At 44.4% G+C, this 25,637-nt stretch overlaps 1 protein-coding gene and 1 non-coding gene across 2 annotated transcripts; one reads left to right on the plus strand and one right to left on the minus strand.

Moving 5' to 3' along the window:
• The first annotated feature begins 5,458 nt into the window (after window positions 1-5,458).
• Window positions 5,459-5,535, plus strand: trnaa-ugc (transfer RNA alanine (anticodon UGC)). Its single transcript has one exon. It is a non-coding gene; the product is annotated as a tRNA-Ala (tRNA).
• Window positions 5,536-5,867: 332 nt separating this feature from the next.
• Window positions 5,868-23,801, minus strand: LOC139579568 (CD209 antigen-like protein C). The gene is made up of 3 exons (XM_071408321.1): window positions 23,545-23,801; window positions 6,807-6,896; window positions 5,868-6,557 (listed from the first exon to the last, which is right to left on the minus strand). The coding sequence occupies exons 1-3, from the start codon at window positions 23,612-23,614 to the stop codon at window positions 6,067-6,069; spliced, it is 651 nt and encodes a 216-aa protein (XP_071264422.1). The 5' UTR covers window positions 23,615-23,801; the 3' UTR covers window positions 5,868-6,066.
• Window positions 23,802-25,637: the final 1,836 nt, after the last annotated feature.

Here is a 25,637-nt window from a genome sequence, read left to right on the forward strand (position 1 = left end):
TTTGAATTATAGCTCATCTAAGATAATATTGTGGTTTATTTTCTACTTCATTTATATTGGAAAGGCCCTGACATCTCTCCACCCAAGTGTGATATAAGAAAAAGTAGAATTTTTTAGAGAAAGACTAAACACGCTAATGCTAAGCTAACGGCGCTAACACTTGCTTGTTAAACCTATATTGATTGCTGTTAGCTTTAAAGCTTAGGAGCTAACTGGCTCAGTATTGCGATTTCTGATCTGGTTTATGCCGGTTCATTTAGCTATTTAAGGGTTAAAAACAAGCTTCCCTTATTTTTGCATTTATTTTTATTGTTAACTTTTAAATTAGAAATACTAAAAGGTATATTTTGAAACACAAGTCAATGTATCAGTAGGGCTATTTTAAATACAGAGGATGTATTATCCCAGGTAGCAAAAAATGTCCCCCAATTGCTGTTTTCCGATGGCGTAACGTCCAAGTCTATAAATTTGTGCCGCCTGCAGCGAGTGGAGTTTGCAGTTCAAGACCTGATTTGCATCTTTGGCGGGTAGCCCCCATTCAGAGGACCGCCATAGGCCCTCGGGGGACCGCTTTTGGATCTCTGGCGTTTAGCCTCCGCTCAGAGGACAGGTGTAAGGCCTAGACAAGCCATTTAGCTATGAGTCAATTTGAAAGACAATAGCCAGGAATTTCTCTAATCTCAAATTCGGCCTGACTCCTTCCAGCAAACTACAGCCAGCCAGAGTCTGCAAGAGCCAGAGGCCGTAAGCCTCGGGATTTTAAGCCTTGGGATTTTAATTTAATTTATTTGCTAATTTAAAAAATAATACAACCACATCCATTTACAATCATTGCCGATGACACGGTAAATAGGCCAACGTCTAATAATTTACAGTTTAAGTAGATTTATGATATATTGATTATGCTCCAAAAATAGCCTACATTTTACCATCGATTTAATGTAAGATACTATATATTTGAGGCAATACAAACGATTCCATTCCAGCAATAAAAGGCACTCCCTAAACTGCCTCACCCACTTGATGAAAAGTGTTGATGACACTGATGGCCAGTAGGTGGCGCCACCGCTTAAACAAAAGCCGAAGAACATTACGCACATCCAGGCGCTTTCAACAGGTGCTGGAGTTGTAGACAAACTCATGGGAAACAGGAAGGAAGACACAGCACACAGCACCTCATGATCCCAGGTGATTTATTATAACAACGTTTCAACCCTTAGGTTGAATATAGGATCAGGTGGGGGGTGGAAGGTCCTATATTAAGGGGCAGTACTCAGTGACATCACTTCCTGAAACAGGAGGTAAAAAAATATATGACATAGGTTCACAATATTAACATTGAATGTAATATAACATTCATAAACCCGTAGTTAAGACCCGGATCAGTACGGCAGCAAAATATGGACAGGTGAGACAACAAAAACAAACAGTTGCTGTTCATTTTGTACAAGTTGAACATCCTTTTCCTTCTCTGAGATACTTGGGAGTAGAAATGGTCACGATGTCACGCAGGGGAGGGGACATTGAGAGGAAACTTCTTCAAATGGAATATTTCTGAATCTCCTCTTTTAGAGTTTCAAAATGCCCAAATTATAGTTTTTTCTCCTAATTGAATATTGTGTGTAATTACAGTAATATATATATTACTGTAAATATTTATCACATTCCTTGTGTAAGATCATACTGCACCAGTCAAAAGTTTGTTCACACCTTCTCATTCAAGGGTTTTTCATAATTGTTTTACTATTTTCTATATTGGAAAATAATAATGAAGACATCAACACTTTGAAATAACACATATGGAATCATGTAGTAACCAAAAAAGTGTTAAACAAATCAAAATATATTTGAGATTTGAGATTCTTCAAAGTAGCCACCCTTTGCCTTGCTGACAGCTTTACACATTGTTGGTATTCTCTCAACCAGCTTCATGAGGAATGCTTTTCCAACGGTCTTGAAGGAGTTACCACATATTCTGAGCACTTGTTGGCTGCTTTTCCTTTACTCTGCAGTCCAACTCATCACAAACCATCTCAAATGGGTTTGAGGTCAGGTGTTTGTGGAGGCCAGGTCATCTAATGCAGAACTCCATCACATCCTTACAAGAGCCTGGAAGTGTTTTGAGTCATTGTCTTGTTGAAAAACAAATTATAGTCCCACTAAGCGCAAATCATACGGGATGCTGTATCGCTGCAGAATGCTGGTTAACTGTGCCTTGAATTCTAAATAAATCACTGACAGTGTCACCAGCAAAGCACCCCAACTCCATCACACCTCCTCCTCCATGCTTCACGGTGGGAACCACACATGCGGAGATCATCCGTTAACCTCCTCCTCCATGCTTCACGGTGGGAACCACACAAGCAGAGATCATCCGTTAACCTCCTCCTCCATGCTTCACGGTGGGAACCACACATGCGGAGATCATCCGTTCTACTCTGCGTCTCACATAGAAACAGCGGTTAGAACCAAAAATCTCAAATTTGGACTCATCAGACCAAAGGACAGATTTACACCAGTCTAATGTCCATTGCTCATGTTTCTTGACCCAAACAAGTCTCTTCTTCTTATTGGTGTCCTTTAGTAGTGGTTTCTTTGCAGCAATTCAACCATGAAGGCCTGATTAACGCTGTCTCCTCTGAACTGTTGATGTTGAGATGTGTCTGTTACTTGAACTCTGTGAAGCATTTATTTGGACTGCAATCTGAGGTGCAGTTAACTCTAATGAACTTATCCTCTGCAGCAGAGGTAACTCTGGGTCTTTCCTGTGGCGGTCCTCATGAGAGCCAGTTTCATCATAGCGCTTGATGGTTTTTGCGACTGCACTTGAAGACACTTTCAAAGTTCTTGAAATGTTCCCGATTGACTGACCTATTTTCCTAAAACCGCATTGTTGGTTAAGGGCTTGTAAGTAAGCATTTCGCGGTAACCTGTCGTATTCGGCGCATGTGACAAATAACGTTTGATTTGATTAGTCCCCACCACCTGGGACCTGTAACACATACGTAATTCAATAATAGGAAAAAGCATTGTCACTTTAATACCACTCACCTTGAATGAAGAATCATGAAAGTAAGTGAAGAGGACCGTGCTTAGAAGACAGGACAAAGAATAAACATGGGTAATGTAGTTGACAAAACCCCAGTGAAAAGAAACACACAAGCAAAGTAGGTGTTATAAAACAGCATTTTATTCCTGCTACCTCACACCCACAGTGAGCTATAACACTTTACTTTAACACATGGAGGAGCAAAAGGTTGTTATCATCAGTCATTGGTAAGCATGGTTTTCAAGCAGGTAAAAGACTAAAAAGTGAAAGCGACACACACGTCACTTTCTCCAAAGATACATTTCAACTGGAAAGTTATATTCCTTTACAACAAAAAACACACACAACCTTAATAAAATAACTGTAATAATAAAATATAAAACGTACACATCACCACTAAGTATTTGGTTTGTTTGTTCCTATAATCATCAGTACAAGTTATTCTCTGCACTCAGGAACTGCACATCCCACACCAGAGAAGAGTTATTATGATACAATCCAGATATCAACCTACAGTAGCATGGGAGAGTAACATACAGTATCATGGGAGAGTAACCTACAGTAGCATGGGAGAGTAACCTACAGTAGCATGGGAGAGTAACCTACAGTAGCATGGGAGAGTAACCTACAGTATCATGGGAGACTAACCTGGAGTATCATGGGAGAGTAACATACAGTAGCATGGGAGAGTAACCTACAGTAGCATGGGAGAGTAACCTACAGTAGCATGGGAGAGTAACCCACAGTAGCATGGGAGAGTAACCTACAGTAGCATGGGAGAGTAATCTACAGTAGCATGGGAGAGTAACCCACAGTAGCATGGGAGAGTAACATAAAGTGGCATGGGATAGTAACCTAGAGTATCATGGGAGAGTAACCTGGAGTATCATGGGAGAGTAACATACAGTAGCATGGGAGAGAAACCTACAGTATCATGGGAGAGTAACCTGGAGTATCATGGGAGAGTAACCTACAGTAGCATGGGAGAGAAACCTACAGTAGCATGGGAGAGTAACGTACAGTAGCATGGGAGAGTAACCTACAGTAGCATGGGAGAGTAACCTACAGTAGCATGGGAGAGTAACATACAGTAGCATGGGAGAGTAACCTACAGTAGCATGGGAGAGTAACCTACAGTATCATGGGAGAGTAACCTGGAGTATCATGGGAGAGTAACCTACAGTAGCATGGGAGAGAAACCTACAGTAGCATGGGAGAGAAACCTACAGTAGCATGGGAGAGTAACATACAGTAGCATGGGAGAGTAACATACAGTATCATGGGAGACTAACCTGGAGTATCATGGGAGAGTAACATACAGTAGAATGGGAGAGTAACCTACAGTAGCATGGGATAGTAACCTACAGTAGCATGGGAGAGTAACCTACAGTAGCATGGGAGAGTAACATACAGTATCATGGGAGACTAACCTGGAGTATCATGGGAGAGTAACATACAGTAGCATGGGAGAGTAACCTACAGTAGCATGGGATAGTAACCTACAGTATTATGGGAGAGTAACCTGGAGTATCATGGGAGAGTAACCTACAGTAGAATGGGAGAGTAACCTACAGTAGCATGGGATAGTAACCTACAGTAGCATGGGAGAGTAACCTACAGTAGCATGGGAGAGTAACATACAGTATCATGGGAGACTAACCTGGAGTATCATGGGAGAGTAACATACAGTAGCATGGGAGAGTAACCTACAGTAGCATGGGATAGTAACCTACAGTAGCATTGGAGAGTAACCTACAGTAGCATGGGAGAGTAACCTACAGTATTATGGGAGAGTGACCTACAGTATCATGGGAGAGTAACCTACAGTAGCATGGGAGAGTAACATACAGTATCATGGGAGAGTAACCTACTGTAGCGTGGGAGAGTAACCTACAGAAGCATGGGAGAGTAACCTACAGTAGCATGGGAGAGTAATCTACAGTAGCATGGGAGCGTAACCCACAGTAGCATGGGAGAGTAACCTACAGTAGCATGGGAGAGTAATCTACAGTAGCATGGGAGAGTAACCCACAGTAGCATGGGAGAGTAACATAAAGTGGCATGGGATAGTAACCTAGAGTATCATGGGAGAGTAACCTGGAGTATCATGGGAGAGTAACATACAGTAGCATGGGAGAGTAACCTACAGTAGCATGGGAGAGTAACATACAGTAGCATGGGAGAGTAACCTACAGTAGCATGGGAGAGTAACCTACAGTAGTATGGGAGAGTAACCTAGAGTAGCTTGGGAGAGTAACATACAGTAGCATGGGAGAGTAACCTACAGTGGCATGGGAGAGTAACCTACAGTAGCATGGGAGAGTAACCTACAGTAGTATGGGAGAGTAACCTACAGTAGCTTGGGAGAGTAATCTACAGTATCATGGGAGATTAACCTACAGTAGCTGTGGTCCCGTGTGGCTCAGTTGGTAGAGCATGGCGCTTGCAACGCCAGGGTTGTGGGTTCAATTCCCACGGGGGGACCAGGATGAATATGTATGAACTTTCCAATGTGTAAGTCGCTCTGGATAAGAGCGTCTGCTAAATGACTTAAATGTAATGTAAATGATCGATTAGCTGAGTTTGTCAGGTTTGCTGCCCTTGCCATCCCCATGCCTTTCCCATCCCCAAGCTCTTCCCATCCCCAGCCCTCCCCAAGCTCTACCCAACCCCAGCTCTCCCAAACCCAAGCTCTATCCAACCCCAGCTCTTCCCAACCCCAGCTCTCCCCAAGCTCTTCCCGATCTGAGCCCTCCCAAAGCCTGCCCTCCTCAAGCCCCCCCCCCCCCAAGCTCTTCCCAGCACCCCCCAAGCTCTTCCCAAGCTCTTCCTAACCCGCAGTCCTCCCCAATCACAGGAAACACTTTTCAGAGCAGTCAAACGTAACAAATTAAGAGTAAAACAAGAATTTAAGAGGGAGTGAAAGCAAGAGAGAGAGAGACACAGAGTGGTCAGAGAGAACATTATTTTATAAATGTGGGTCATGCTTTTCTCTAAATTAACTGTTAACGATAGACTTAACACACCTGCCTTTCACAGATCCAACTATTTGTGTGGTTACATGGCACATCATTCCAAGCCAGTAATGGGTCTTGTTGAGTGTTGTCAACCAAAGCGCAGTCTTCTCCTTGCAAATTATTTGGCTCCCCTATAGTCCAGTAACTTGTGTTCAGTGGTGTGCCATCCACCCATCTCCAGGTTCCCTCAACTTCTCTGTCAGTCAGACCAAACCAGGCTCTTCTATTGAACGCTTTGATTAAAGCCTGTTCCTCTCTGCTGTCGATGATCACCAGGTTTGCTTCTCTCGCCTGACAGTCCTTTCTGCTGTCTTCCCACGTTTTCTTATCAGGGGAGATGTAGTAACAACTGCAGCAAGACTTCTTCCAGTCTTGGGGACATGTGGCATATTTATTAGAGGTCTGTAGCTGGTCTCTCTCTTTGGTCAGGGTGTTATAACTCGTCTGCAACTGGTCTCTCTCTGCAGTCAGGTTGTTCAATAGGTTTCTCTCTGTGAAATAATACGATCAAAAACCAAGTTAATCAGACATTACCAGGGTTGGGGTCAATTCCATTTAAATTCCAGTCAATTCAGGAAGTACACTGGAAATCCAATTCCAATTATGTTCAGTGCTTTTCAATGAGGAACATTTGGAATTTGGTTTACTTTCTGAATTGACTGGAATGTAAATGTAATTGATCCCTGGTCATTACACCACTGATGATGAGGAATATTTGAGTGAGAACATTTCAAACTCACGGTAGAGTAACAGGCCTATGATCCCAGCCAGTAGGAGAACACACAGCAGCCCCAGACACACTGTAGCAGCTAGGAAACGTCTCTTCCACACTGAAGCACAAATTATTATCATAAGAACTTTATAAGGTATTTGCGTCTATTTGTGTAGAGTAGCTCTTTCAAGCACTCAGTAAAATAGACAAGCTTGACTGAGTTCTGGTACCTCAAATGTCCTGCTGCTTGAATTGCAGCCCCTGCTGAAAAAACAGCATAGACCAGCATAGGCAGGTGACCAGCCTTCATTGTGTTTTTGCTGGTGACTAGCCTTCATTTTGTTTTTGCTGGTGACCAGCCTTCATTGTGTTTTCGCAGGTGACCAGCCTTCATTGTGTTTTTTGCTGGTGACCAGCCTTCATTGTGTTTTCGCAGGTGACCAGCCTTCATTGTGTTTTTTGCTGGTGACCAGCCTTCATTTTGTTTTTGCTGGTGACCAGCCTTCATTTTGTTTTTGCTGGTGACCAGCCTATATTGTGTTTTTTTGCTGGTGACCAGCCTTCATTGTGTTTTTTGCAGGTGACCAGCCTTCGTTGTGTTTTTGCTGGTGACCAGCCTGTATTGTGTTTTTTTGCTGGTGACCAGCCTTCATTGTGTTTTGCTGGTGACCAGCCTTCGTTGTGTTTTTTGCTGGTGACCAGCCTTCGTTGTGTTTTTTGCTGGTGACCAGCCTTCGTTGTGTTTTTGCTGGTGACCAGCCTTCATTGTGTTTTTGCAGGTGACCAGCCTTCATTGTGTTTTTTGCTGGTGACCAGCCTTCATTGTGTTTTGCTGATGACCAGCCTTCATTGTGTTTTTTGCTGATGACCAGCCTTCGTTGTGTTTTTTGCTGGTGACCAGCCTTCGTTGTGTTTTTTGCAGGTGACCAGCCTTCGTTGTGTTTTTGCTGGTGACCAGCCTTCATTGTGTTTTGCAGGTGACCAGCCTTCATTGTGTTTTTTGCTGGTGACCAGCCTTCATTGTGTTTTTTGCTGGTGACCAGCCTGTATTGTGTTTTTTGCTGGTGACCAGCCTTCATTGTGTTTTTTGCTGGTGACCAGCCTTCATTGTGTTTTGCTGATGACCAGCCTTCGTTGTGTTTTTTGCTGATGACCAGCCTTCGTTGTGTTTTTTGCTGGTGACCAGCCTTCGTTGTGTTTTTTGCAGGTGACCAGCCTTCGTTGTGTTTTTGCTGGTGACCAGCCTTCATTGTGTTTTGCAGGTGACCAGCCTTCATTGGGTTTTTTGCTGGTGACCAGCCTTCATTGTGTTTTTTGCTGGTGACCAGCCTGTATTGTGTTTTTTGCTGGTGACCAGCCTTCATTGTGTGTTTTTCAGGTGACCAGCCTTCGTTGTGTTTTGCAGGTGACCAGCCTTCGTTGTGTTTTGCAGGTGACCAGCCTTCGTTGTGTTTTGCAGGTGACCAGCCTTCGTTGTGTTTTGCAGGTGACCAGCCTTCGTTGTGTTTTGCAGGTGACCAGCCTTCGTTGTGTTTTGCAGGTGACCAGCCTTCGTTGTGTTTTGCAGGTGACCAGCCTTCGTTGTGTTTTGCAGGTGACCAGCCTTCGTTGTGTTTTGCAGGTGACCAGCCTTCGTTGTGTTTTGCAGGTGACCAGCCTTCGTTGTGTTTTGCACACCAGCAAAACCAGCATGGAGAAAGTATTACGCCGTCTAGCAAAGTGATGCCTAATTCCTATTGGAATCCAGACTGACGGGATATCCAACAATGAGAACTTCACCCACAATCTGCATTCAGAATGACTGCCAGGGTTGGAACAACCATTTCAGTAACAGATGTGTGCTATTTATGAAAGGTGAATTAAATATGAATGTGAATATATTAAATGTGAATTTGTGTAGCATGAAAGGTGAATTAAATAAATAATATTGTGTCTAGGGGCGGCAGGTAGCCTAGTGATTAGAGTATTGGGCCGGTAACCGAAAGGTTGCTAGATCGAATCCTCGAGCTGACAAGGTAAAAATCTGTTGTTCTGCCCCTTCTTGTCACTACAGGGGGTGCTGTTTCAACTTCGACATTTTGCGTCTCCAAATTAAACTGCCTCGTACTCATTTCTTGCTCGTACAATATGCATATTATTATTACTATTGGATAGAAAACAAGCTCTAGTTTCTAAAACCGTTTGAATTATGTCTGTGGGTGACCCAGAACTCTATCTGCAGCGAAATCCATGACAGGAACTGCGAAGGTCTGAAAAATAGTCTCTGTTCCCAGTTCAGTTTTAAGCTCTGTGTATATCCTATGGACCGAAATGAACTGCACCCGCCTTCCCCTGGATGTCAGTAACCAATGAGAAGTGGAATGGGCTTTCTCCGTGCCTCTCGGAGTTTATAAAAGGCCATGGAGTGACATGTACGTTCTTTTCGACGCTTGCCATTGCGCAGGAGAGGACATCAGAATTGCATGCTCAAAAGCTCTTGTTATCGACCTAAGATATATCTGTCTGTCATTTAATTCGATATAGTTGTTAGAAACATCATAACGAAGTTATTTGAAACCGATTTATATCAGTTTATGCGAGTATATTGCGATTTTTCGTCATTTCCTTAGTATTGCGTTTGAGGATTTGGACATGTGTGTGCCGTGTAGCTATCGTTAGCTGCTAGTTCCGAAGCTGAAGAGGTCGTTTTACAACAAAGGAACGATTCTGATGGACAAAGGACACATTGCCCAAGATACTGATGGAAGCTCGTCCAAAAGTAAGAGCTATTTATGATTTTATTCCGTATTTATGTGGAAAAATGTAAACGCATTTTTCAGCCACTAGTCTGGCTCTAACGCACACTGTATGTCTAGTAATGTTAATTTTAAAAATATAAATCAGCGGTTGCATTAATAACCAATGCATCTTTCATTAGCTGTCCAACCTGTATTTTTTTTGTCAATCTAATCGATAAATAATCGTAAACTTATGTGCCTTTCCAAGATGGCGCCGGCCAGAAATGCATGCCATGTTTTGACTGTTTACATAGCATAACCACGATTTGTGATGCTAAATATGCACATTTTCGAACAAACTCTATATGCATTGTGTAATATGATGTTACAGGACTGTCATCTGAAGAATTCTGAGAAGGTTAGTGAAAAAAGTAATATATTTTGGTGATGATAACGTTATCGCTCTCTTTGCCTTGAATGAATGCTGGGGTGATGTTAGCTCATGTGGTATGCTAATATAACGATATATTGTGTTTTCGCTGTAAAACACTTAGAAAATCTGAAATATTGTCTGGATTCACAAGATGTTGGGCTTTCATTTGCTGTACGCTGTCTATTTTTCAGAAATGTTTTAAGATGAGTAATTAGGTAATACACGTTGCTCTCTGTAGTTATTCTAGTCGCTTTGGGTGAGTTTTGTGATACTGGCTGCAATGGTAAACTGTGATTTATACCTGAAAAATGCACATTTTTCTAAACAAAACATATGCTATACCATAAATATGTTATCAGACTGTCATCTTATGAAGTTGTTTCTTGGTTAGTGGCTATATATATCTTTATTTAGTCGAATTAGTGATAGCTGCTGATGGAGTAAAAAACTGGTGGAGTAAAAATAAAAGTGGTGTCTTTTGCTAACGTGGTTAGCTAATAGATTTACATATTGTGTCTTCCCTGTAAAACAGGAATGATGTGATGGCTGGTTTCACAAGAGCTGTATCTTTCATCTGGTGTCTTGGACTTGTGATTTAATGATATTTAGATGCTTGTATTTACTTGTGACGCTATGCTAGGCTATGCTAGTCAGCTTTTTACTGTGGGGGGGGATCCCGGATCCGTGTTTAGTAGCAGTGAAAGGTTAACAAGGCAATTAACCCACTGTTCCCCGGTAGGCCGTCATTGTAAATAAGAATTTGTTATTAACTGGCTTGCCTAGTTAAATAAAGTTTAAATAAATATATGTCTAGTAGTTATTTCTAGATTTTTTTTTTGAACCCCTGCATAGCCTACAGACACTATAAACAGGGTATATGTGGGGGAAAACTTTGCAGTTTTAAAGCTATTTTACTGTAATTCAACAACAAAACATTTTCATGGCTTATGACGTGTTTATTACAGGTCCCAGGAGTGATACCGGGAAAACAGATAATATATTTCCTGTAAAACTGGAGAAATGATGAGACAAGAGAAAGTTGTCTGGTTTCAGGAACATTTCTCAATTTCATAGAAGAAGCATGTTTTTTCCCAGAAATAATCAAGGGTCTAATTATCTGGTTCATTGTAATTGCTTTGTAGAAAAATATAAATTCACAGTTCTCATTATCAATAGAAAATATCTACATAAAACAATACACATTCACACATGTTCATCTGTCCCAAAATAAAGGCTATTAACTAACAAATATTGCAAAATGTATGCTATCTAGCTTGTAAAACCTTCAAAGTGTATGTATTTTTGTCCCAACACATCTCAACAGATTACCCATGATAGTAGTGTAATCAACCGCAATGATCCCACTAGCCGTGCTACAGCTAACAGCAAAATACAGAAACAGCTAAGCATATAGCTAGGGCTAAACTAGCGCTTAGCATGAGGCTAGGCTAGCTAGCGAACTTTATAACCATTAATTAAGGCAAAGATATGAATAACTAAACATCTAACTAGAAGGATTGCAACATATAAGTACATCTGAGACTTCGTTTAATAAAATAAAGTCATCCGGAGCTTAGAAATGCATATTTATAACTTCAAAAAGTCAGTAAAGCCATTTTGTTACCTAGTGCTGTTTCATTACTTATAATGGGGAGACTTTAGCATTTTCTAGCTTCGACAAAAACAACAACACAAAAGCACCTTAAACACCACACAACCAATAAAATACTTAGTAAAATGTGTAATCTTACTATTTCAATATATATTTTGCATAATTATTCATTACAAACCTGTAAAACAAGGGAAATATTCTTCTTCTGTGGGGTTTATCGACGGTTGGCATCCAACGTTATGGTGCAGCATTACCGCCACCTACTGTACTGGAGTGTGGGCGAGAGACAGAGAAACAAAATCCTACCTGCCAGCCCCGTTGCTCTTAACAAGAATTTAAGCTTTCTGCCCATATCAGCTATGTCTATGTCCTGGTAAAATTATCTTGTTACTTACAGCGTCATGCTAATTACCGCACGTTAGCTCAACCGTCCCGTGGGATGGACACCAATCCTGGTGAGTTTAATCTTGTGAAAATAGCGTCCTCTCTTCTATCCCTTAGTTCTCCCTGAACTTGAAATAAATGCCTGCACTTAATATCTCTATTCCATTCCTCCTGCCATCTCTGCACCATCACTGTCCATATCAGGCTTTTAGCCTGCTCCTGCCATCTCTGCACCATCACTGTCCATATCAGGCTTTTAGTTTGCTCCTGCCATCTCTGCACCATCACTGTCCATATCTAGCTTTTAAAATGCTCCTGCCATCTCTGCACCATCACTGTCCATATCAGGCTTTTAGCCTGCTCCTGCCATCTCTGCACCATCACTGTCCATATCTAGCTTTTAAAATGCTCCTGCCATCTCTGCACCATCACTGTCCATATCAGGCTTTTAGCCTGCTCCTGCCATCTCTGCACCATCACTGTCCATATCAGGCTTTTAGCCTGCTCCTGCCATCTCTGCACCATCACTGTCCATATCAGGCTTTTAGCCTGCTCCTGCCATCTCTGCACCATCACTGTCCATATCTAGCTTTTAAAATGCTCCTGCCATCTCTGCACCATCACTGTCCATATCAGGCTTTTAAACTGCTCCTGCCATCTCTGCACCATCACTGTCCATATCAGGCTTTTAAACTGCTCCTGCCATCTCTGCACCATCACTGTCCATATCAGGCTTTTAGCCTGCTCCTGCCATCTCTGCACCATCACTGTCCATATCAGGCTTTTAGTTTGCTCCTGCCATCTCTGCACCATCACTGTCCATATCAAATCAAATCAAATCAAATCAAATCAAATTTTATTAGTCACATACACATGGTTAGCAGATGTTAATGCGAGTGTAGCGAAATGCTTGTGCTTCTAGTTCCGACAATGCAGTAATAACCAACAGTAATCTAACCTAACAATTCCACAACTACTACCTTACACACACACACAAGTGTAAAGGGATAAAGAATATGTACATAAAGATATATGAATGAGTGGTGGTACAGAACGGCATGGCAGATGCAGTAGATGGTATAGAGTACGGTATATACGTATGAGATGAGTACTGTAGGGTATGTAAACATAAAGTGGCATAGTTTAAAGTGGCTAGTGGTACATGTATTGCATAAAGATGGCAAGATGCAGTAGATGATATAGAGTACAGTATATACATATGAGATGGGTAATGTAGGGTATGTAAACATTGTATTAAGTGGCATTGCTTAAAGTGGCTAGTGGTACATTTTTACATAATTTCCATCAATTCCCATTTTTAAAGTGGCTGGAGTTGAGTCAGTATGTTGGCAGCGGCCGCTAAATGTTAGTGGTGGCTGTTTAACAGTCTGATGGCCTTGAGATAGAAGCTGTTTTTCAGTCTCTCGGTCCCTGCTTTGATGCACCTGTACTGACCTCGCCTTCTGGATGATAGCGGGGTGAACAGGCAGTGGCTTGGGTGGTTGTTGTCCTTGATGATCTTTATGGCCTTCCTGTGACATCGGGTGGTGTAGGTGTCCTGGAGGGCAGGTAGTTTGCCCCTGGTGATGCGTTCTGCAGACCTCACTACCCTCTGGAGAGCCTTACGGTTGTGGGCGGAGCAGTTGCCGTACCAGGCGGTGATACAGCCCGACAGGATGCTCTCGATTGTGCATCTGTAGAAGTTTGTGAGTGCTTTTGGTGACAAGCCGAATTTCTTCAGCCTCCTGAGGTTGAAGAGGCGCTGCTGCGCCTTCTTCACAACGCTGTCTGTGTGGGTGGACCAATTCAGTTTGTCCGTGATGTGTACACCGAGGAACTTAAAACTTTCCACCTTCTCCACTACTGACCCGTCGATGTGGATAGGGGGGTGCTCCCTCTGCTGTTTCCTGAAGTCCACAATCATCTCCTTTGTTTTGTTGACGTTGAGTGTGAGGTTATTTTCCTGACACCACACTCCGAGGGCCCTCACCTCCTCCCTGTAGGCCGTCTCGTCGTTGTTGGTAATCAAGCCTACCACTGTAGTGTCATCCGCAAACTTGATGATTGAGTTGGAGGCGTGCATGGCCACGCAGTCGTGGGTGAACAGGGAGTACAGGAGAGGGCTCAGAACGCACCCTTGTGGGGCCCCAGTGTTGAGGATCAGCGGGGTGGAGATGTTGTTACCTACCCTCACCACCTGGGGGCGGCCCGTCAGGAAGTCCAGGACCCAGTTGCACAGGGCGGGGTCGAGACCCAGGGTCTCGAGCTTGATGACGAGTTTGGAGGGTACTATGGTGTTAAATGCTGAGCTGTAATCGATGAACAGCATTCTCACATGGGTATTCCTCTTGTCCAGATGGGTTAGGGCAGTGTGCAGTGTGGTTGCGATTGCGTCGTCTGTGGACCTATTGGGTCGGTAAGCAAATTGGAGTGGGTCTAGGGTGTCCGGTAGGGTGGAGGTGATATGGTCCTTGACTAGTCTCTCAAAGCACTTCATGATGACGGAAGTGAGTGCTACGGGGCGGTAGTCGTTTAGCTCAGTTACCTTAGCTTTCTTGGGAACAGGAACAATGGTGGCCCTCTTGAAGCATGTGGGAACAGCAGACTGGGATAAGGATTGATTGAATATGTCCGTAAACACACCAGCCAGCTGGTCTGCGCATGCTCTGAGGACGCGGCTGGGAATGCCGTCTGGGCCTGCAGCCTTGCGAGGGTTAACACGTTTAAATGTTTTACTCACCTCGGCTGCAGTGAAGGAGAGCCCGCAGGTTTTGGTAGGGGGCCGTGTCAGTGGCACTGTATTGTCCTCAAAGCGGGCAAAAAAGTTGTTTAGCCTGTCTGGGAGCAAGACATCCTGGTCCGCGACGGGGCTGGTTTTCTTTTTGTAATCCGTGATTGACTGTAGACCCTGCCACATACCTCTTGTGTCTGAGCTGTTGAATTGCGACTCGATTTTGTCTCTGTACTGAGACTTAGCCTGTTTGATTGCCTTGCGGAGAGAATAGCTACACTGTTTGTATTCGGTCATGCTTCCGGTCATCTTGCCCTGGTTAAAAGCAGTGGTTCGCGCTTTCAGTTTCACGCGAATGCTGCCGTCAATCCACGGTTTCTGGTTTGGGAATGTTTTTATCGTTGCTGTGGGTACGACATCGTCAATGCACTTCCTAATGAACTCGCTCACCGAATCAGCATATTCGTCAATATTGTTGTTGGACGCGATGCGGAACATATTCCAATCCGCGTGATCGAAGCAGTCTTGAAGCGTGGATTCAGATTGGTCGGACCAGCGTTGAACAGACCTGAGCGCGGGAGCTTGTTGTTTGAGTTTCTGTTTGTAGGCTGGAATCAACAAAATGGAGTCGTGGTCAGCTTTTCCGAAAGGGGGGCGGGGGAGGGCCTTATAAGCATCGCGGAAATTAGTATAACAATGGTCTAGTGTTTTTCCAGCCCTGGTAGCACAATCGATATGCTGATAGAATTTAGGGAGTTTTGTTTTTAGATTAGCCTTGTTAAAATCCCCAGCTACGATGAATGCAGCCTCAGGGTGTGTGGTTTCCAGTTTACAAAGAGTCAGATAAAGTTCGTTCAGGGCCATCGATGTGTCTGCTTGGGGGGGAATGTATACGGCTGTGATTATGATTGACGAGAATTCCCTTGGTAGATAATGCGGTCGACATTTGATTGTGAGGAGTTCTAGATCAGGTGAACAGAATGATTTGAGTTCCTGTGTGTTGTTATGATGATCACACCACTTCTCGTTAATCATAAGGCATACCCCCCCGCCCCTCTTCTTACCGGAAAGATGTTTGTTTCTGTCGGCGCGATGCATGAAGAAACCAGCTGGCTGCACCGACTCCGTTAGCGTCCCTTGAGTTAGCCATGTTTCCGTGAAGCAGAGCACGTTGCAATCCCTGATGTCTCTCTGGAATGCTACCCGTGCTCGGATTTCATCAACCTTATTGTCAAGAGACTGGACATTGGCGAGTAGTATGCTAGGGAGTGGAGCGCGATGTGCCCGTCTCCGAAGCCTGACCACGAGACCGCCTCGTTTTCCCCTTTTTCGGCGTCGCACAGGGTCGCCGGCTGGGATCAGATCCATTGTATTGGGTGGAAGGCAAAACACTGGATCCGTTTCGGGAAAGTCATATTCCTGGTAGGAACGATGATGAGTTGACGTTAATCGTATATTCAGTAGTTCCTCCCGACTGTATGTAATGAAACCTAAGATTACCTGGGGTACCGATGTAAGAAATAACACGTAAAAAAATAAAATACTGCATATTTTCCAAGGAACACGAAGCGAGGCGGCCATCTCTTTTCGGCGCCGGAAGTTGTAATATATCAAGCTTTTAAACTGCTCCTGCCATCTCTGCACCATCACTGTCCATATCAGGGTTTTAAACTGCTCCTGCCATCTCTGCACCATCACTCTCCATATCAGGCTTTTAGCCTGCTCCTGCCATCTCTGCACCATCACTGTCCATATCAAGCTTTTAAACTGCTCCTGCCATCTCTGCACCATCACTGTCCATATCAGGCTTTTAGCCTGCTCCTGCCATCTCTGCACCATCACTGTCCATATAAAGCTTTTAAACTGCTCCTGCCATCTCTGCACCATCACTGTCCATATCAGGCTTTTAGCCTGCTCCTGCCATCTCTGCACCATCACTGTCCATATCAGGCTTTTAAACTGCTCCTGCCATCTCTGCACCATCACTGTCCATATCAGGCTTTTAAACTGCTCCTGCCATCTCTGCACCATCACTGTCCATATCAGGCTTTTAGTCTTCTCCTGCCATCTCTGCACCATCACTGTCCATATCAGGCTTTTAGCCAGCTCCTGCCATCTCTGCACCATCACTGTCCATATCAGGCGTTTAGCCTGCCATCTCTGCACCATCACTGTCCATATCAGGCTTTTAGCCTGCTCCTGCCATCTCTGCACCATCACTGTCCATATCAAGCTTTTAAACTGCTCCTGCCATCTCTGCACCATCACTGTCCATATCAAGCTTTTAAACTGCTCCTGCCATCTCTGCACCATCACTGTCCATATCAGGCTTTTAAACTGCTACTGCCATCTCTGCACCATCACTGTCCATATCAAGCTTTTAAACTGCTCCTGCCATCTCTGCACCATCACTGTCCATATCAGGCTTTTAAACTGCTACTGCCATCTCTGCACCATCACTGTCCATATCAAGCTTTTAAACTGCTCCTGCCATCTCTGCACCATCACTGTCCATATCAAGCTTTTAGCCTGCTCCTGCCATCTCTGCACCATCACTGTCCATATCAGGCTTTTAACCTGCTCCTGCCATCTCTGCACCATCACTGTCCATATCAGGCTTTTAGCCTGCTCCTGCCATCTCTGCACCATCACTGTCCATATCAGGCTTTTAGCCAGCTCCTGCCATCTCTGCACCATCACTGTCCATATCAGGCGTTTAGCCTGCCATCTCTGCACCATCACTGTCCATATTAGGCTTTTAGCCAGCTCCTGCCATCTCTGCACCATCACTGTCCATATTAGGCTTTTAGCCTGCTCCTGCCATCTCTGCACCATCACTGTCCATATCAGGCTTTTAGCCTGCTCCTGCCATCTCTGCACCATCACTGTCCATATCAGGCTTTTAGCCTGCTCCTGCCATCTCTGCACCATCACTGTCCATATTAGGCTTTTAGCCAGCTCCTGCCATCTCTGCACCATCACTGTCCATATCAAGCTTTTAAACTGCTCCTGCCATCTCTGCACCATCACTGTCCATATCAGGCTTTTAGCCTGCTCATTGAAACATCAACATCCCCCACTACTAAGTGCTTGTTTAGCCAGTACATCAACTGCCTCGTTCCCCTCCAACCCCACATGGGCTGGGACCCAAGTAACTCTTATCTGTATACCCATCTGTCTAACCGTGACATGGGTTTGTAGTACCTCACAAAGTAGGTATTGTCTGCTACGTGAGCTAAAGGACTGCAGACTTATCAACACTGCACATAAATCAGAGCAAATAACTACTCTGTCTGGCTTGACTTCCTCCACCCACTGCAAGGCCAACAGTACGGCCATCAGCTCTGCCGTATATACATCCCGATGATCTGTAATACTTATCCGTATCACCGTAGACTACACCACTGCTCTCATCCATAACATCCATAAGCATTTATTCAAGTTGGTTAATCTTTGGATGCCGAAAGCAGTCGCACCATTGGAAGACATAGCTTGGAATGTAGGCTACAAAAGCCTATTCCTGCTCTTTTTCCAGTCAGACTCGCTCCCGTTGAACAAATTTAAATGTATGCATTTTTTTCAATGTTGATTAGAATGTCATTGGGAAACAGAGAAGTGTCCAAGATTTTTTTCTCTCTGGCAAATACTCTTTCTGAATTTAAAAGTCATCCTCGAAGTAATCATCTAGTTTTTCAAAAGTAATCTGATTACATTTCCCCCCCTTTTCTGGTGATGTAACAGACTACAGTTACAGTTTTTTTGTAATCCCTTACATGTAACGGATTACATGTCATCCATTACTCCCCAACCCTGATTGTGCTGTACTTTCCTCCCGGACACCTTAGACCCACACCAATTCGCATACCGCCCTAACAGATCCACAGATGACCCAATCTCAATCGCACTCCACACTGCCCTTTCTCAGCTGGACAAAAAGGAACACCTATGTGAGAATGTTGTTCATTAACCGCAGCTCAGCGACCAACACCATAGTGCCCACGAAGCTCATTACTAAGCTGAGGACTCTGGGACTAGACACCTCCCTCTGCTGGACTTCCTGACGGGCTGCCCCCAGGTGGTAAGAGAAGGCAACAACACATCTGCCACGCTGATCAATAACACAGGGGCCTCTCAGGGGCTGTGTACTTAGTCCCCTCCGGTATTCCCTGTTCACCCACGACTTTGTGGCCAAACACGACTCTAACATCATCATTAAGTTGCTGATGACACAACAGTGGTAGGCCGGATCACCGACAACGATGAGACGGCCTGTAGGGTGGAGGTCAGAGAACTGGCAGTGTGGTGCCAGGACAACAACATCTCCCTCAATGTGAGCAAGACAAAGGAGCTGATCGTGGATTACAGGAAAAGGCGGGCCGAACAGGCCCCCATTAACATCGACGGGGCTGTAGTGGAGCAGGTCGAGAGCTTCAAGTTCCTTTGTGTCCACATCACCAACAAGCTATCATGGTCCAAACATACCAAGACAGTGAAGAAGGCACGACAAAACCTTTTCCCCCACAGGAGACTGAAAATATTTGGCATGGGTCCCCAGATTCTCAAAAGGTTTTACAGCTGCACCATCGAGAGCATCCTGACCGGTTGCATCACCGCCTGGTATGGCAACTGCTCGGCATCTGAGCATAAGGCGCTACAGAGGGTAGTGTGTACGGCCCAGTACATCCCTGAGGCCAAGCTTCCTGCCACCCAGGACCTATATACTAGGCGGTGTCAGAGAAAAGCCCATAAAATTGTCAGATACTCCAGTCACCCAAGTTATAGACTGTTTTCTCTGCTACCACACGGCAAGCGGTACCGGAGTGTCAAGTCTAGGACCTAAAGGCTCCTCAACAGCTTCTACCCCCAAGCCATTAGACTGCTGAACAATTCATAAAAATCGCCACCGGACAATTTATATTGACCCCCCCCCCCTCCCGTTTGTACACTGCTGCTACTCGCTGTTTGTTAGTTACCTATGCATAGTCACTTCGCCCCCACCTACATGTACAGATTACCTCAACTAGCCTGTACCCCCGCACACTGACTCTGTAGCGGTACCCCCTGTATATAACCTCTACACTGACTCTGTACCGGTGCCCCCTGTATATAGCCTCCACACTGACTCGGTACCAGTTCCCCCTGTATATAGCCTCCACACTGACTCTGTACCGGTGCCCCCTGTATATAGCCTCCACACTGACTCGGTACCGGTTCCCCCTGTATATAGCCTCCACACTGACTCAGTACCAGTAACCCCTGTATATAGCCTCCACATTGACTCTGTACCGGTACCCCCCTGTATATAGCCTCCACACTGACTCTGTACCGGTACCCCCTGTATATAGCCTCCACATTGACTCTGTACCGGTACCCCCTGTATAAAGCCTCCACACTGACTCTGTAACGGTACACCCTGTATATAGCCTCCACACTGACTCTGTACCGGTACACCCTGTATGTAACCTCCACACTGACTCTGTACCGGTTCCCCCTGTATATAGCCTCCACATTGACTCTGTACCGGTACCCCCTGTATATAGCCTCCACATTGACTCTGTACCGGTACCCCCTGTATATAGCCTCCACACTGACTCTGTACCGGTACCCCCTGTATATAGCCTCCACATTGACTCTGTACCGGTACCTCCTGTATATAGCCTCCACATTGACTCTGTACCGGTACCCCCTGTATATAGCCTCCACACTGACTCTGTACCGGTACCCCCTGTATAAAGCCTCCACACTGACTCTGTACCGGTACACCCTGTATATAGCCTCCACACTGACTCTGTACCGGTACACCCTGTATATAACCTCCACATTGACTCTGTACCGGTACCCCCTGTATATAGCCTCCACACTGACTCAGTACCGGTGCCCCCTGTATATAGCCTCCACATTGACTCTGTAGCGGTACCCCCTGTATATAGCCTCCACACTGACTCTGTAACGGTTCCCCCTGTATATAGCCTCCACATTGACTCTGTAGCGGTACCCCCTGTATATAGCCTCCACACTGACTCGGTACCGGTTCCCTCTGTATATAGCCTCCACACTGACTCAGTACCGGTACCCCCTGTATAAAGCCTCCACACTGACTCTGTACCGGTACACCCTGTATATAACCTCCACATTGACTCTGTACCGGTACCCCCTGTATATAGCCTCCACATTGACTCTGTACCGGTACCCCCTGTATAAAGCCTCCACACTGACTCTGTACCGGTACACCCTGTATATAGCCTCCACACTGACTCTGTACCGGTACACCCTGTATATAACCTCCACACTGACTCTGTACCGGTTCCCCCTGTATATAGCCTCCACACTGACTCTGTACCCCCTGTATATAGCCTCCACATTGACTCTGTACTGTATCACCCTGTATATAGCCTCCACATTGACTCTGTACCGGTACCACCTGTATATAGCCTCCACACAGACTCGGTACCGGTACCCCTGTATATAGCCTCTACACTGACTCTGTAGCGATACCCCCTGTATATAGCCTCCACACTGACTCTGTACCGGTTCCCCCTGTATATAGCCTCCACACTGACTCAGTACCGGTGCCCCCTGTATATAGCCTCGTTATTGTTATTCTCATTGTTTTTCTTTTTATTGTTACTTTTTATTTTAGCCTATTTGGTAAATATTTTCTTCTTCTTGAACTGCACTGTTGGTTAAGGGCTTGTAAGTAAGCATTTCACCGTAAGGTCTACTACACTTGTTGTATTCGGAGCATGTGACTAATAAAGTTTGATTTGTTTTGATAAGTGTAAGACAGTTTTACATTTATCCTCATGTTTAATGCTTGCTTGATGAAAATTATTGTAAGTTATATCCTATTAGGTTGAGATTAATCTCAAAAGGGAGAAGATGTGGTGGAAATTAACTATGAATTACATACTGTACTGTTTAATTAGACATACTATGCTGTTTTACTGAGAGAATTGTCCATTATAATATGTTAGTATTTTGCTGATACAGGCTTGTCTTCGGTGGGTGTCACCACAGGATGATGACATCCTGTTTTCACAATCTACAGGAACATAGATGTTTGGAAACATGCAAGAAATAACAGACACTTGTGGCAATGTCAGCCATCTTAACCTGAACAGACAAGCTAAATCACATTTTACACACCATGTTCCATCCCTGTTTCCACCCATCTGTTAAACTGCCACGTAGACAAAATAGGTCCTTCTTTTTCTTCTCCTCTTCTCTTCTTCTTCTTCTCTTCTTCTTCTTTCCTTCTTCTGTTCTTCTTCTTTTTCTTTTTCTTTTTCTCACTGCCTCAGCATATGACACTCCTGTTATGCTTCCCTGCTTGATCAGTCCAGGTTTTTTCCAGGTTAGATGGTTTAGGTCAGGGATCATCAACTAGATTCATCCGCGGGACGGTTTGTTCTCGAGCGGATGGTCGGGGGGGTCGGGAACATAATACAACATTATTTGTAGACTGCAAATTGACCCAATCAATTCAAAATTTGCCTATATTTATATATGATCACGTGACTCTCTATTTTGCGTGGGAATACTTGGTAACAGATTTACACTTGGAGCTGATTTCCTGAAAATGAGAATGCCCCAGAAAACTTGAGCGGCCAAATAACACCATCCGGGGTCCAAATTCGGCCCTTGGACCACCAGTTGGGGATGCCTGGTTCAGATAGTCTCATTCTTTCATCATTTCTAACCCTGGCAGTGATTCTGAATACAGATTTTGGGAATCAACTCTGGCTGGAGTGGATTAGGAAAATGAATTAAACGTCACTTTGCAAGCCAGCATATTGTGACTTTAAACTGGTCACCTGTGTCCAAAACACAGCAAAGACTGGTCAACAACAAAAACACTATGAAGCCTGGTCAGGCCAGCATAACCCTCTAGACCAGTATCGGACCAGCACTGACCAGTATAACCCTCTAGACCAGTATCGGACCAGCACTGACCAACATAACCCTCTAGACCGGTATCGGACCAGCACTGACCAGCATAACCCTCTAGACCAGTATCGGACCAGCACTGACCAGCATAACCCTCTAGACCGGTATAGGACCAGCACTGACCAGCATAACCCTCTAGACCGGTATAGGACCAGCACTGACCAGCATAACCCTCTAGACCGGTATAGGACCAGCACTGACCAGCATAACCCTCTAGACCGGTATAGGACCAGCACTGACCAGCATAACCCTCTAGACCGGTATAGGACCAGCACTGACCAGCATAACCCTCTAGACCAGTATAGGACCAGCACTGACCAGCATAACCCTCTAGACCAGTATCGGACCAGCACTGACCAGCATAACCCTCTAGACCGGTATAGGACCAGCACTGACCAGCATAACCCTCTAGACCAGTATCGGACCAGCACTGACCAACATAACCCTCTAGACCGGTATAGGACCAGCACTGACCAGCATAACCCTCTAGACCGGTATAGGACCAGCACTGACCAGCATAACCCTCTAGACCAGTATAGGACCAGCACTGACCAGCATAACCCTCTAGACCGGTATAGGACCAGCACTGACCAGCATAACCCTCTAGACCAGTATAGGACCAGCACTGACCAGCATAACCCTCTAGACCAGTATCGGACCAGCACTGACCAGTATAACCCTCCAGACCAGTATCGGACCAGCACTGACCAACATAACCCTCTATACCGGTATCGGACCAGCACTGACCAGCATAACCCTCTAGACCAGTATCGGACCAGCACTGACCAGCATAACCCTCTAGACCAGTATCGGACCAGCACTGACCAACATGGATCATCTTGAAATTGATGCTGGTCTATGCTGTTTTTTCAGCTCTTATAGAATTTATTGGCCTTAACATATGGTGGAGTTTAGGCACCCAAAATGAGCACCGGCTGTTACCTGAATGTTGATCACCAACTTCATCCATCTTGTGGGACTCGTTTGCATATATATGATCATCAATATCCATGGTCTTTATTCAATTAGGTTCTTCGTCTTCAAATCGTATCTTCTACTCTTGCAATTTTTACTCTCGCAACTTCTACAGTTGTAACTTCTACTGTTGTAACTTCTACTGTTGTAATGTCTGCTGTTATCTCAGTTGTAGGTTTGTGTCTGTTCGCTGCACAGCTGGAGCCTCTGTGTGACTCAGTCTAATGTCAGAGACAGTTTTAACTGTCAACCTCATTAAAGGGGAAACTGTCTAACCAATAGGACGACACTAACCACCACCATGTGACCACAGACTTATTTTCTGAGAACCATGTTTGTTTCCGACAGTTTAGATTAGTTTGTATATTTAGTTTATATTAGTTTAGTTTACTACATTGAAGATTCGTTTGTATATTTAGTTTACATTAGTTTAGTTTACCACAGTGTAGATTAGTATGTATATTTAGTTTATATTAGTTTAGTTTACTACAGTGTAGATTAGTTTGTATATTTAGTTCATATTAGTTTAGTTTACTACAGTGTAGATTAGTTTTAAACTTGATTAAACCACTGACAACATATTTGCACAGAGAGTAAAAGTGGGACCCTATCGATTCACACATACAGTACATCACATGCCTGTTGTTTTGAGACGTTACGACAGGGTTTCCCAGATTCGTTCCTGGTGACCATAAGAGGTGCATGTTTTGTTTTTTGCTTGATGATCAGTTGATTATTTGTATCATCAGTGTAGTGTTATGGAAATAACTAAAACGTGCACCTCCTGGGGTTCCCAGGACCGAGTTTAGGAAATGCTGCATTACATCACTCTGTGGTCGACCATCAATGACCATGTAGAGTTGTATCATTCTATACTGTCTCCTGTGTGACATGGACACCAGAGATATTGACATCAGAGAGAATAGTTATTCAGAGATGTCTCTATCTTTCTCAGAGAGGGCCTAAGGTCTACATTTACTGTCTCCTGTGTGACATGGACACCAGAGATAATAGTTATTCAGAGATGTCTCTATAGTTATTCAGAGATGTCTCTATCTTCCTCAGGGAGGGCCTAAGATGTACATTTACTGTCACTTCTCCTTTCCTCTTCCTCATTGTCTATCTACATCAAAATGTATCTGACTTCCTCATGAAGCAGGGTGAGAGAATGACAAGAGTGTGCACCAGCTGTCATCAAAGCAAAGGGTGGCTACTTTGAAGAATCTCAAATATAAAACATATTTTGATTTGATTAACACTTCTTTGGTTACTACATGGTTCCATATGTGCTATTTCATAGTTTTGATGTCTTCACTGTTATTCTACAATGTAGAAAATAGTACAAATTAAGAAAACCTGTGGAATGAGTAGGTATGTCCACGTTTGACTGGTACCAAAGGACAGATTTCAACCGGTCTACTGTCCATTAGTCGTGTTTCTTGGCCCAAGCAAGTCTCTTCTTCTTATTGCTGTCCTTTAGTAATGGTTTCTTCGCAGCAATTCGACCATGAAGGCCTGATTCACGCAGTCTCCTCTGAACAGTTGATGTTGAGATGTGTCTGTTACTTTATTCTATGAAGCATTTAGTTGGGCTGCAGTCTGAGGTGCAGTTAACTCTAATGAACTTATCCTCTGCAACTCTGGGTCTTCCTTTCCTATGGCAGTCTTCATGAGAGCCAGTTTCATCACAGCGCCTGATGGGTTTTGCGACTGCACTTGAAGAAACCTGGCTACAGAGCGAGTGATCACACAGTCATCCAGAACAGCTGATGCTCTCATGCACATTTCAGAGTTACTTGCCTCAAAACGAGCATAGAAGTATTTTAGCTTGTCTGGTAGGCTTGTGTCACTGGGCAGCTTGCAGCTGTGCTTCCCTTCGTAGTCTGTATTAGTTACTGTAACTGGTGTTATTATATTAACTGTTGACCCCAAGGTGTGCACATATCAGGTTCTTGCCCGAGCTGTGAGCTGCCCAGTGACACGAGCCTACCAGACAAGCTAAAATACTTCTATGCTCGCTATGGGGCAAGTAACACTGAAACATGCATGAGAGCATCAGC

The sequence above is a fragment of the Salvelinus alpinus genome, chromosome 6 (assembly GCF_045679555.1).
Source record: "Salvelinus alpinus chromosome 6, SLU_Salpinus.1, whole genome shotgun sequence".
NCBI classification, from domain to species: Eukaryota; Metazoa; Chordata; class Actinopteri; order Salmoniformes; family Salmonidae; genus Salvelinus; species Salvelinus alpinus.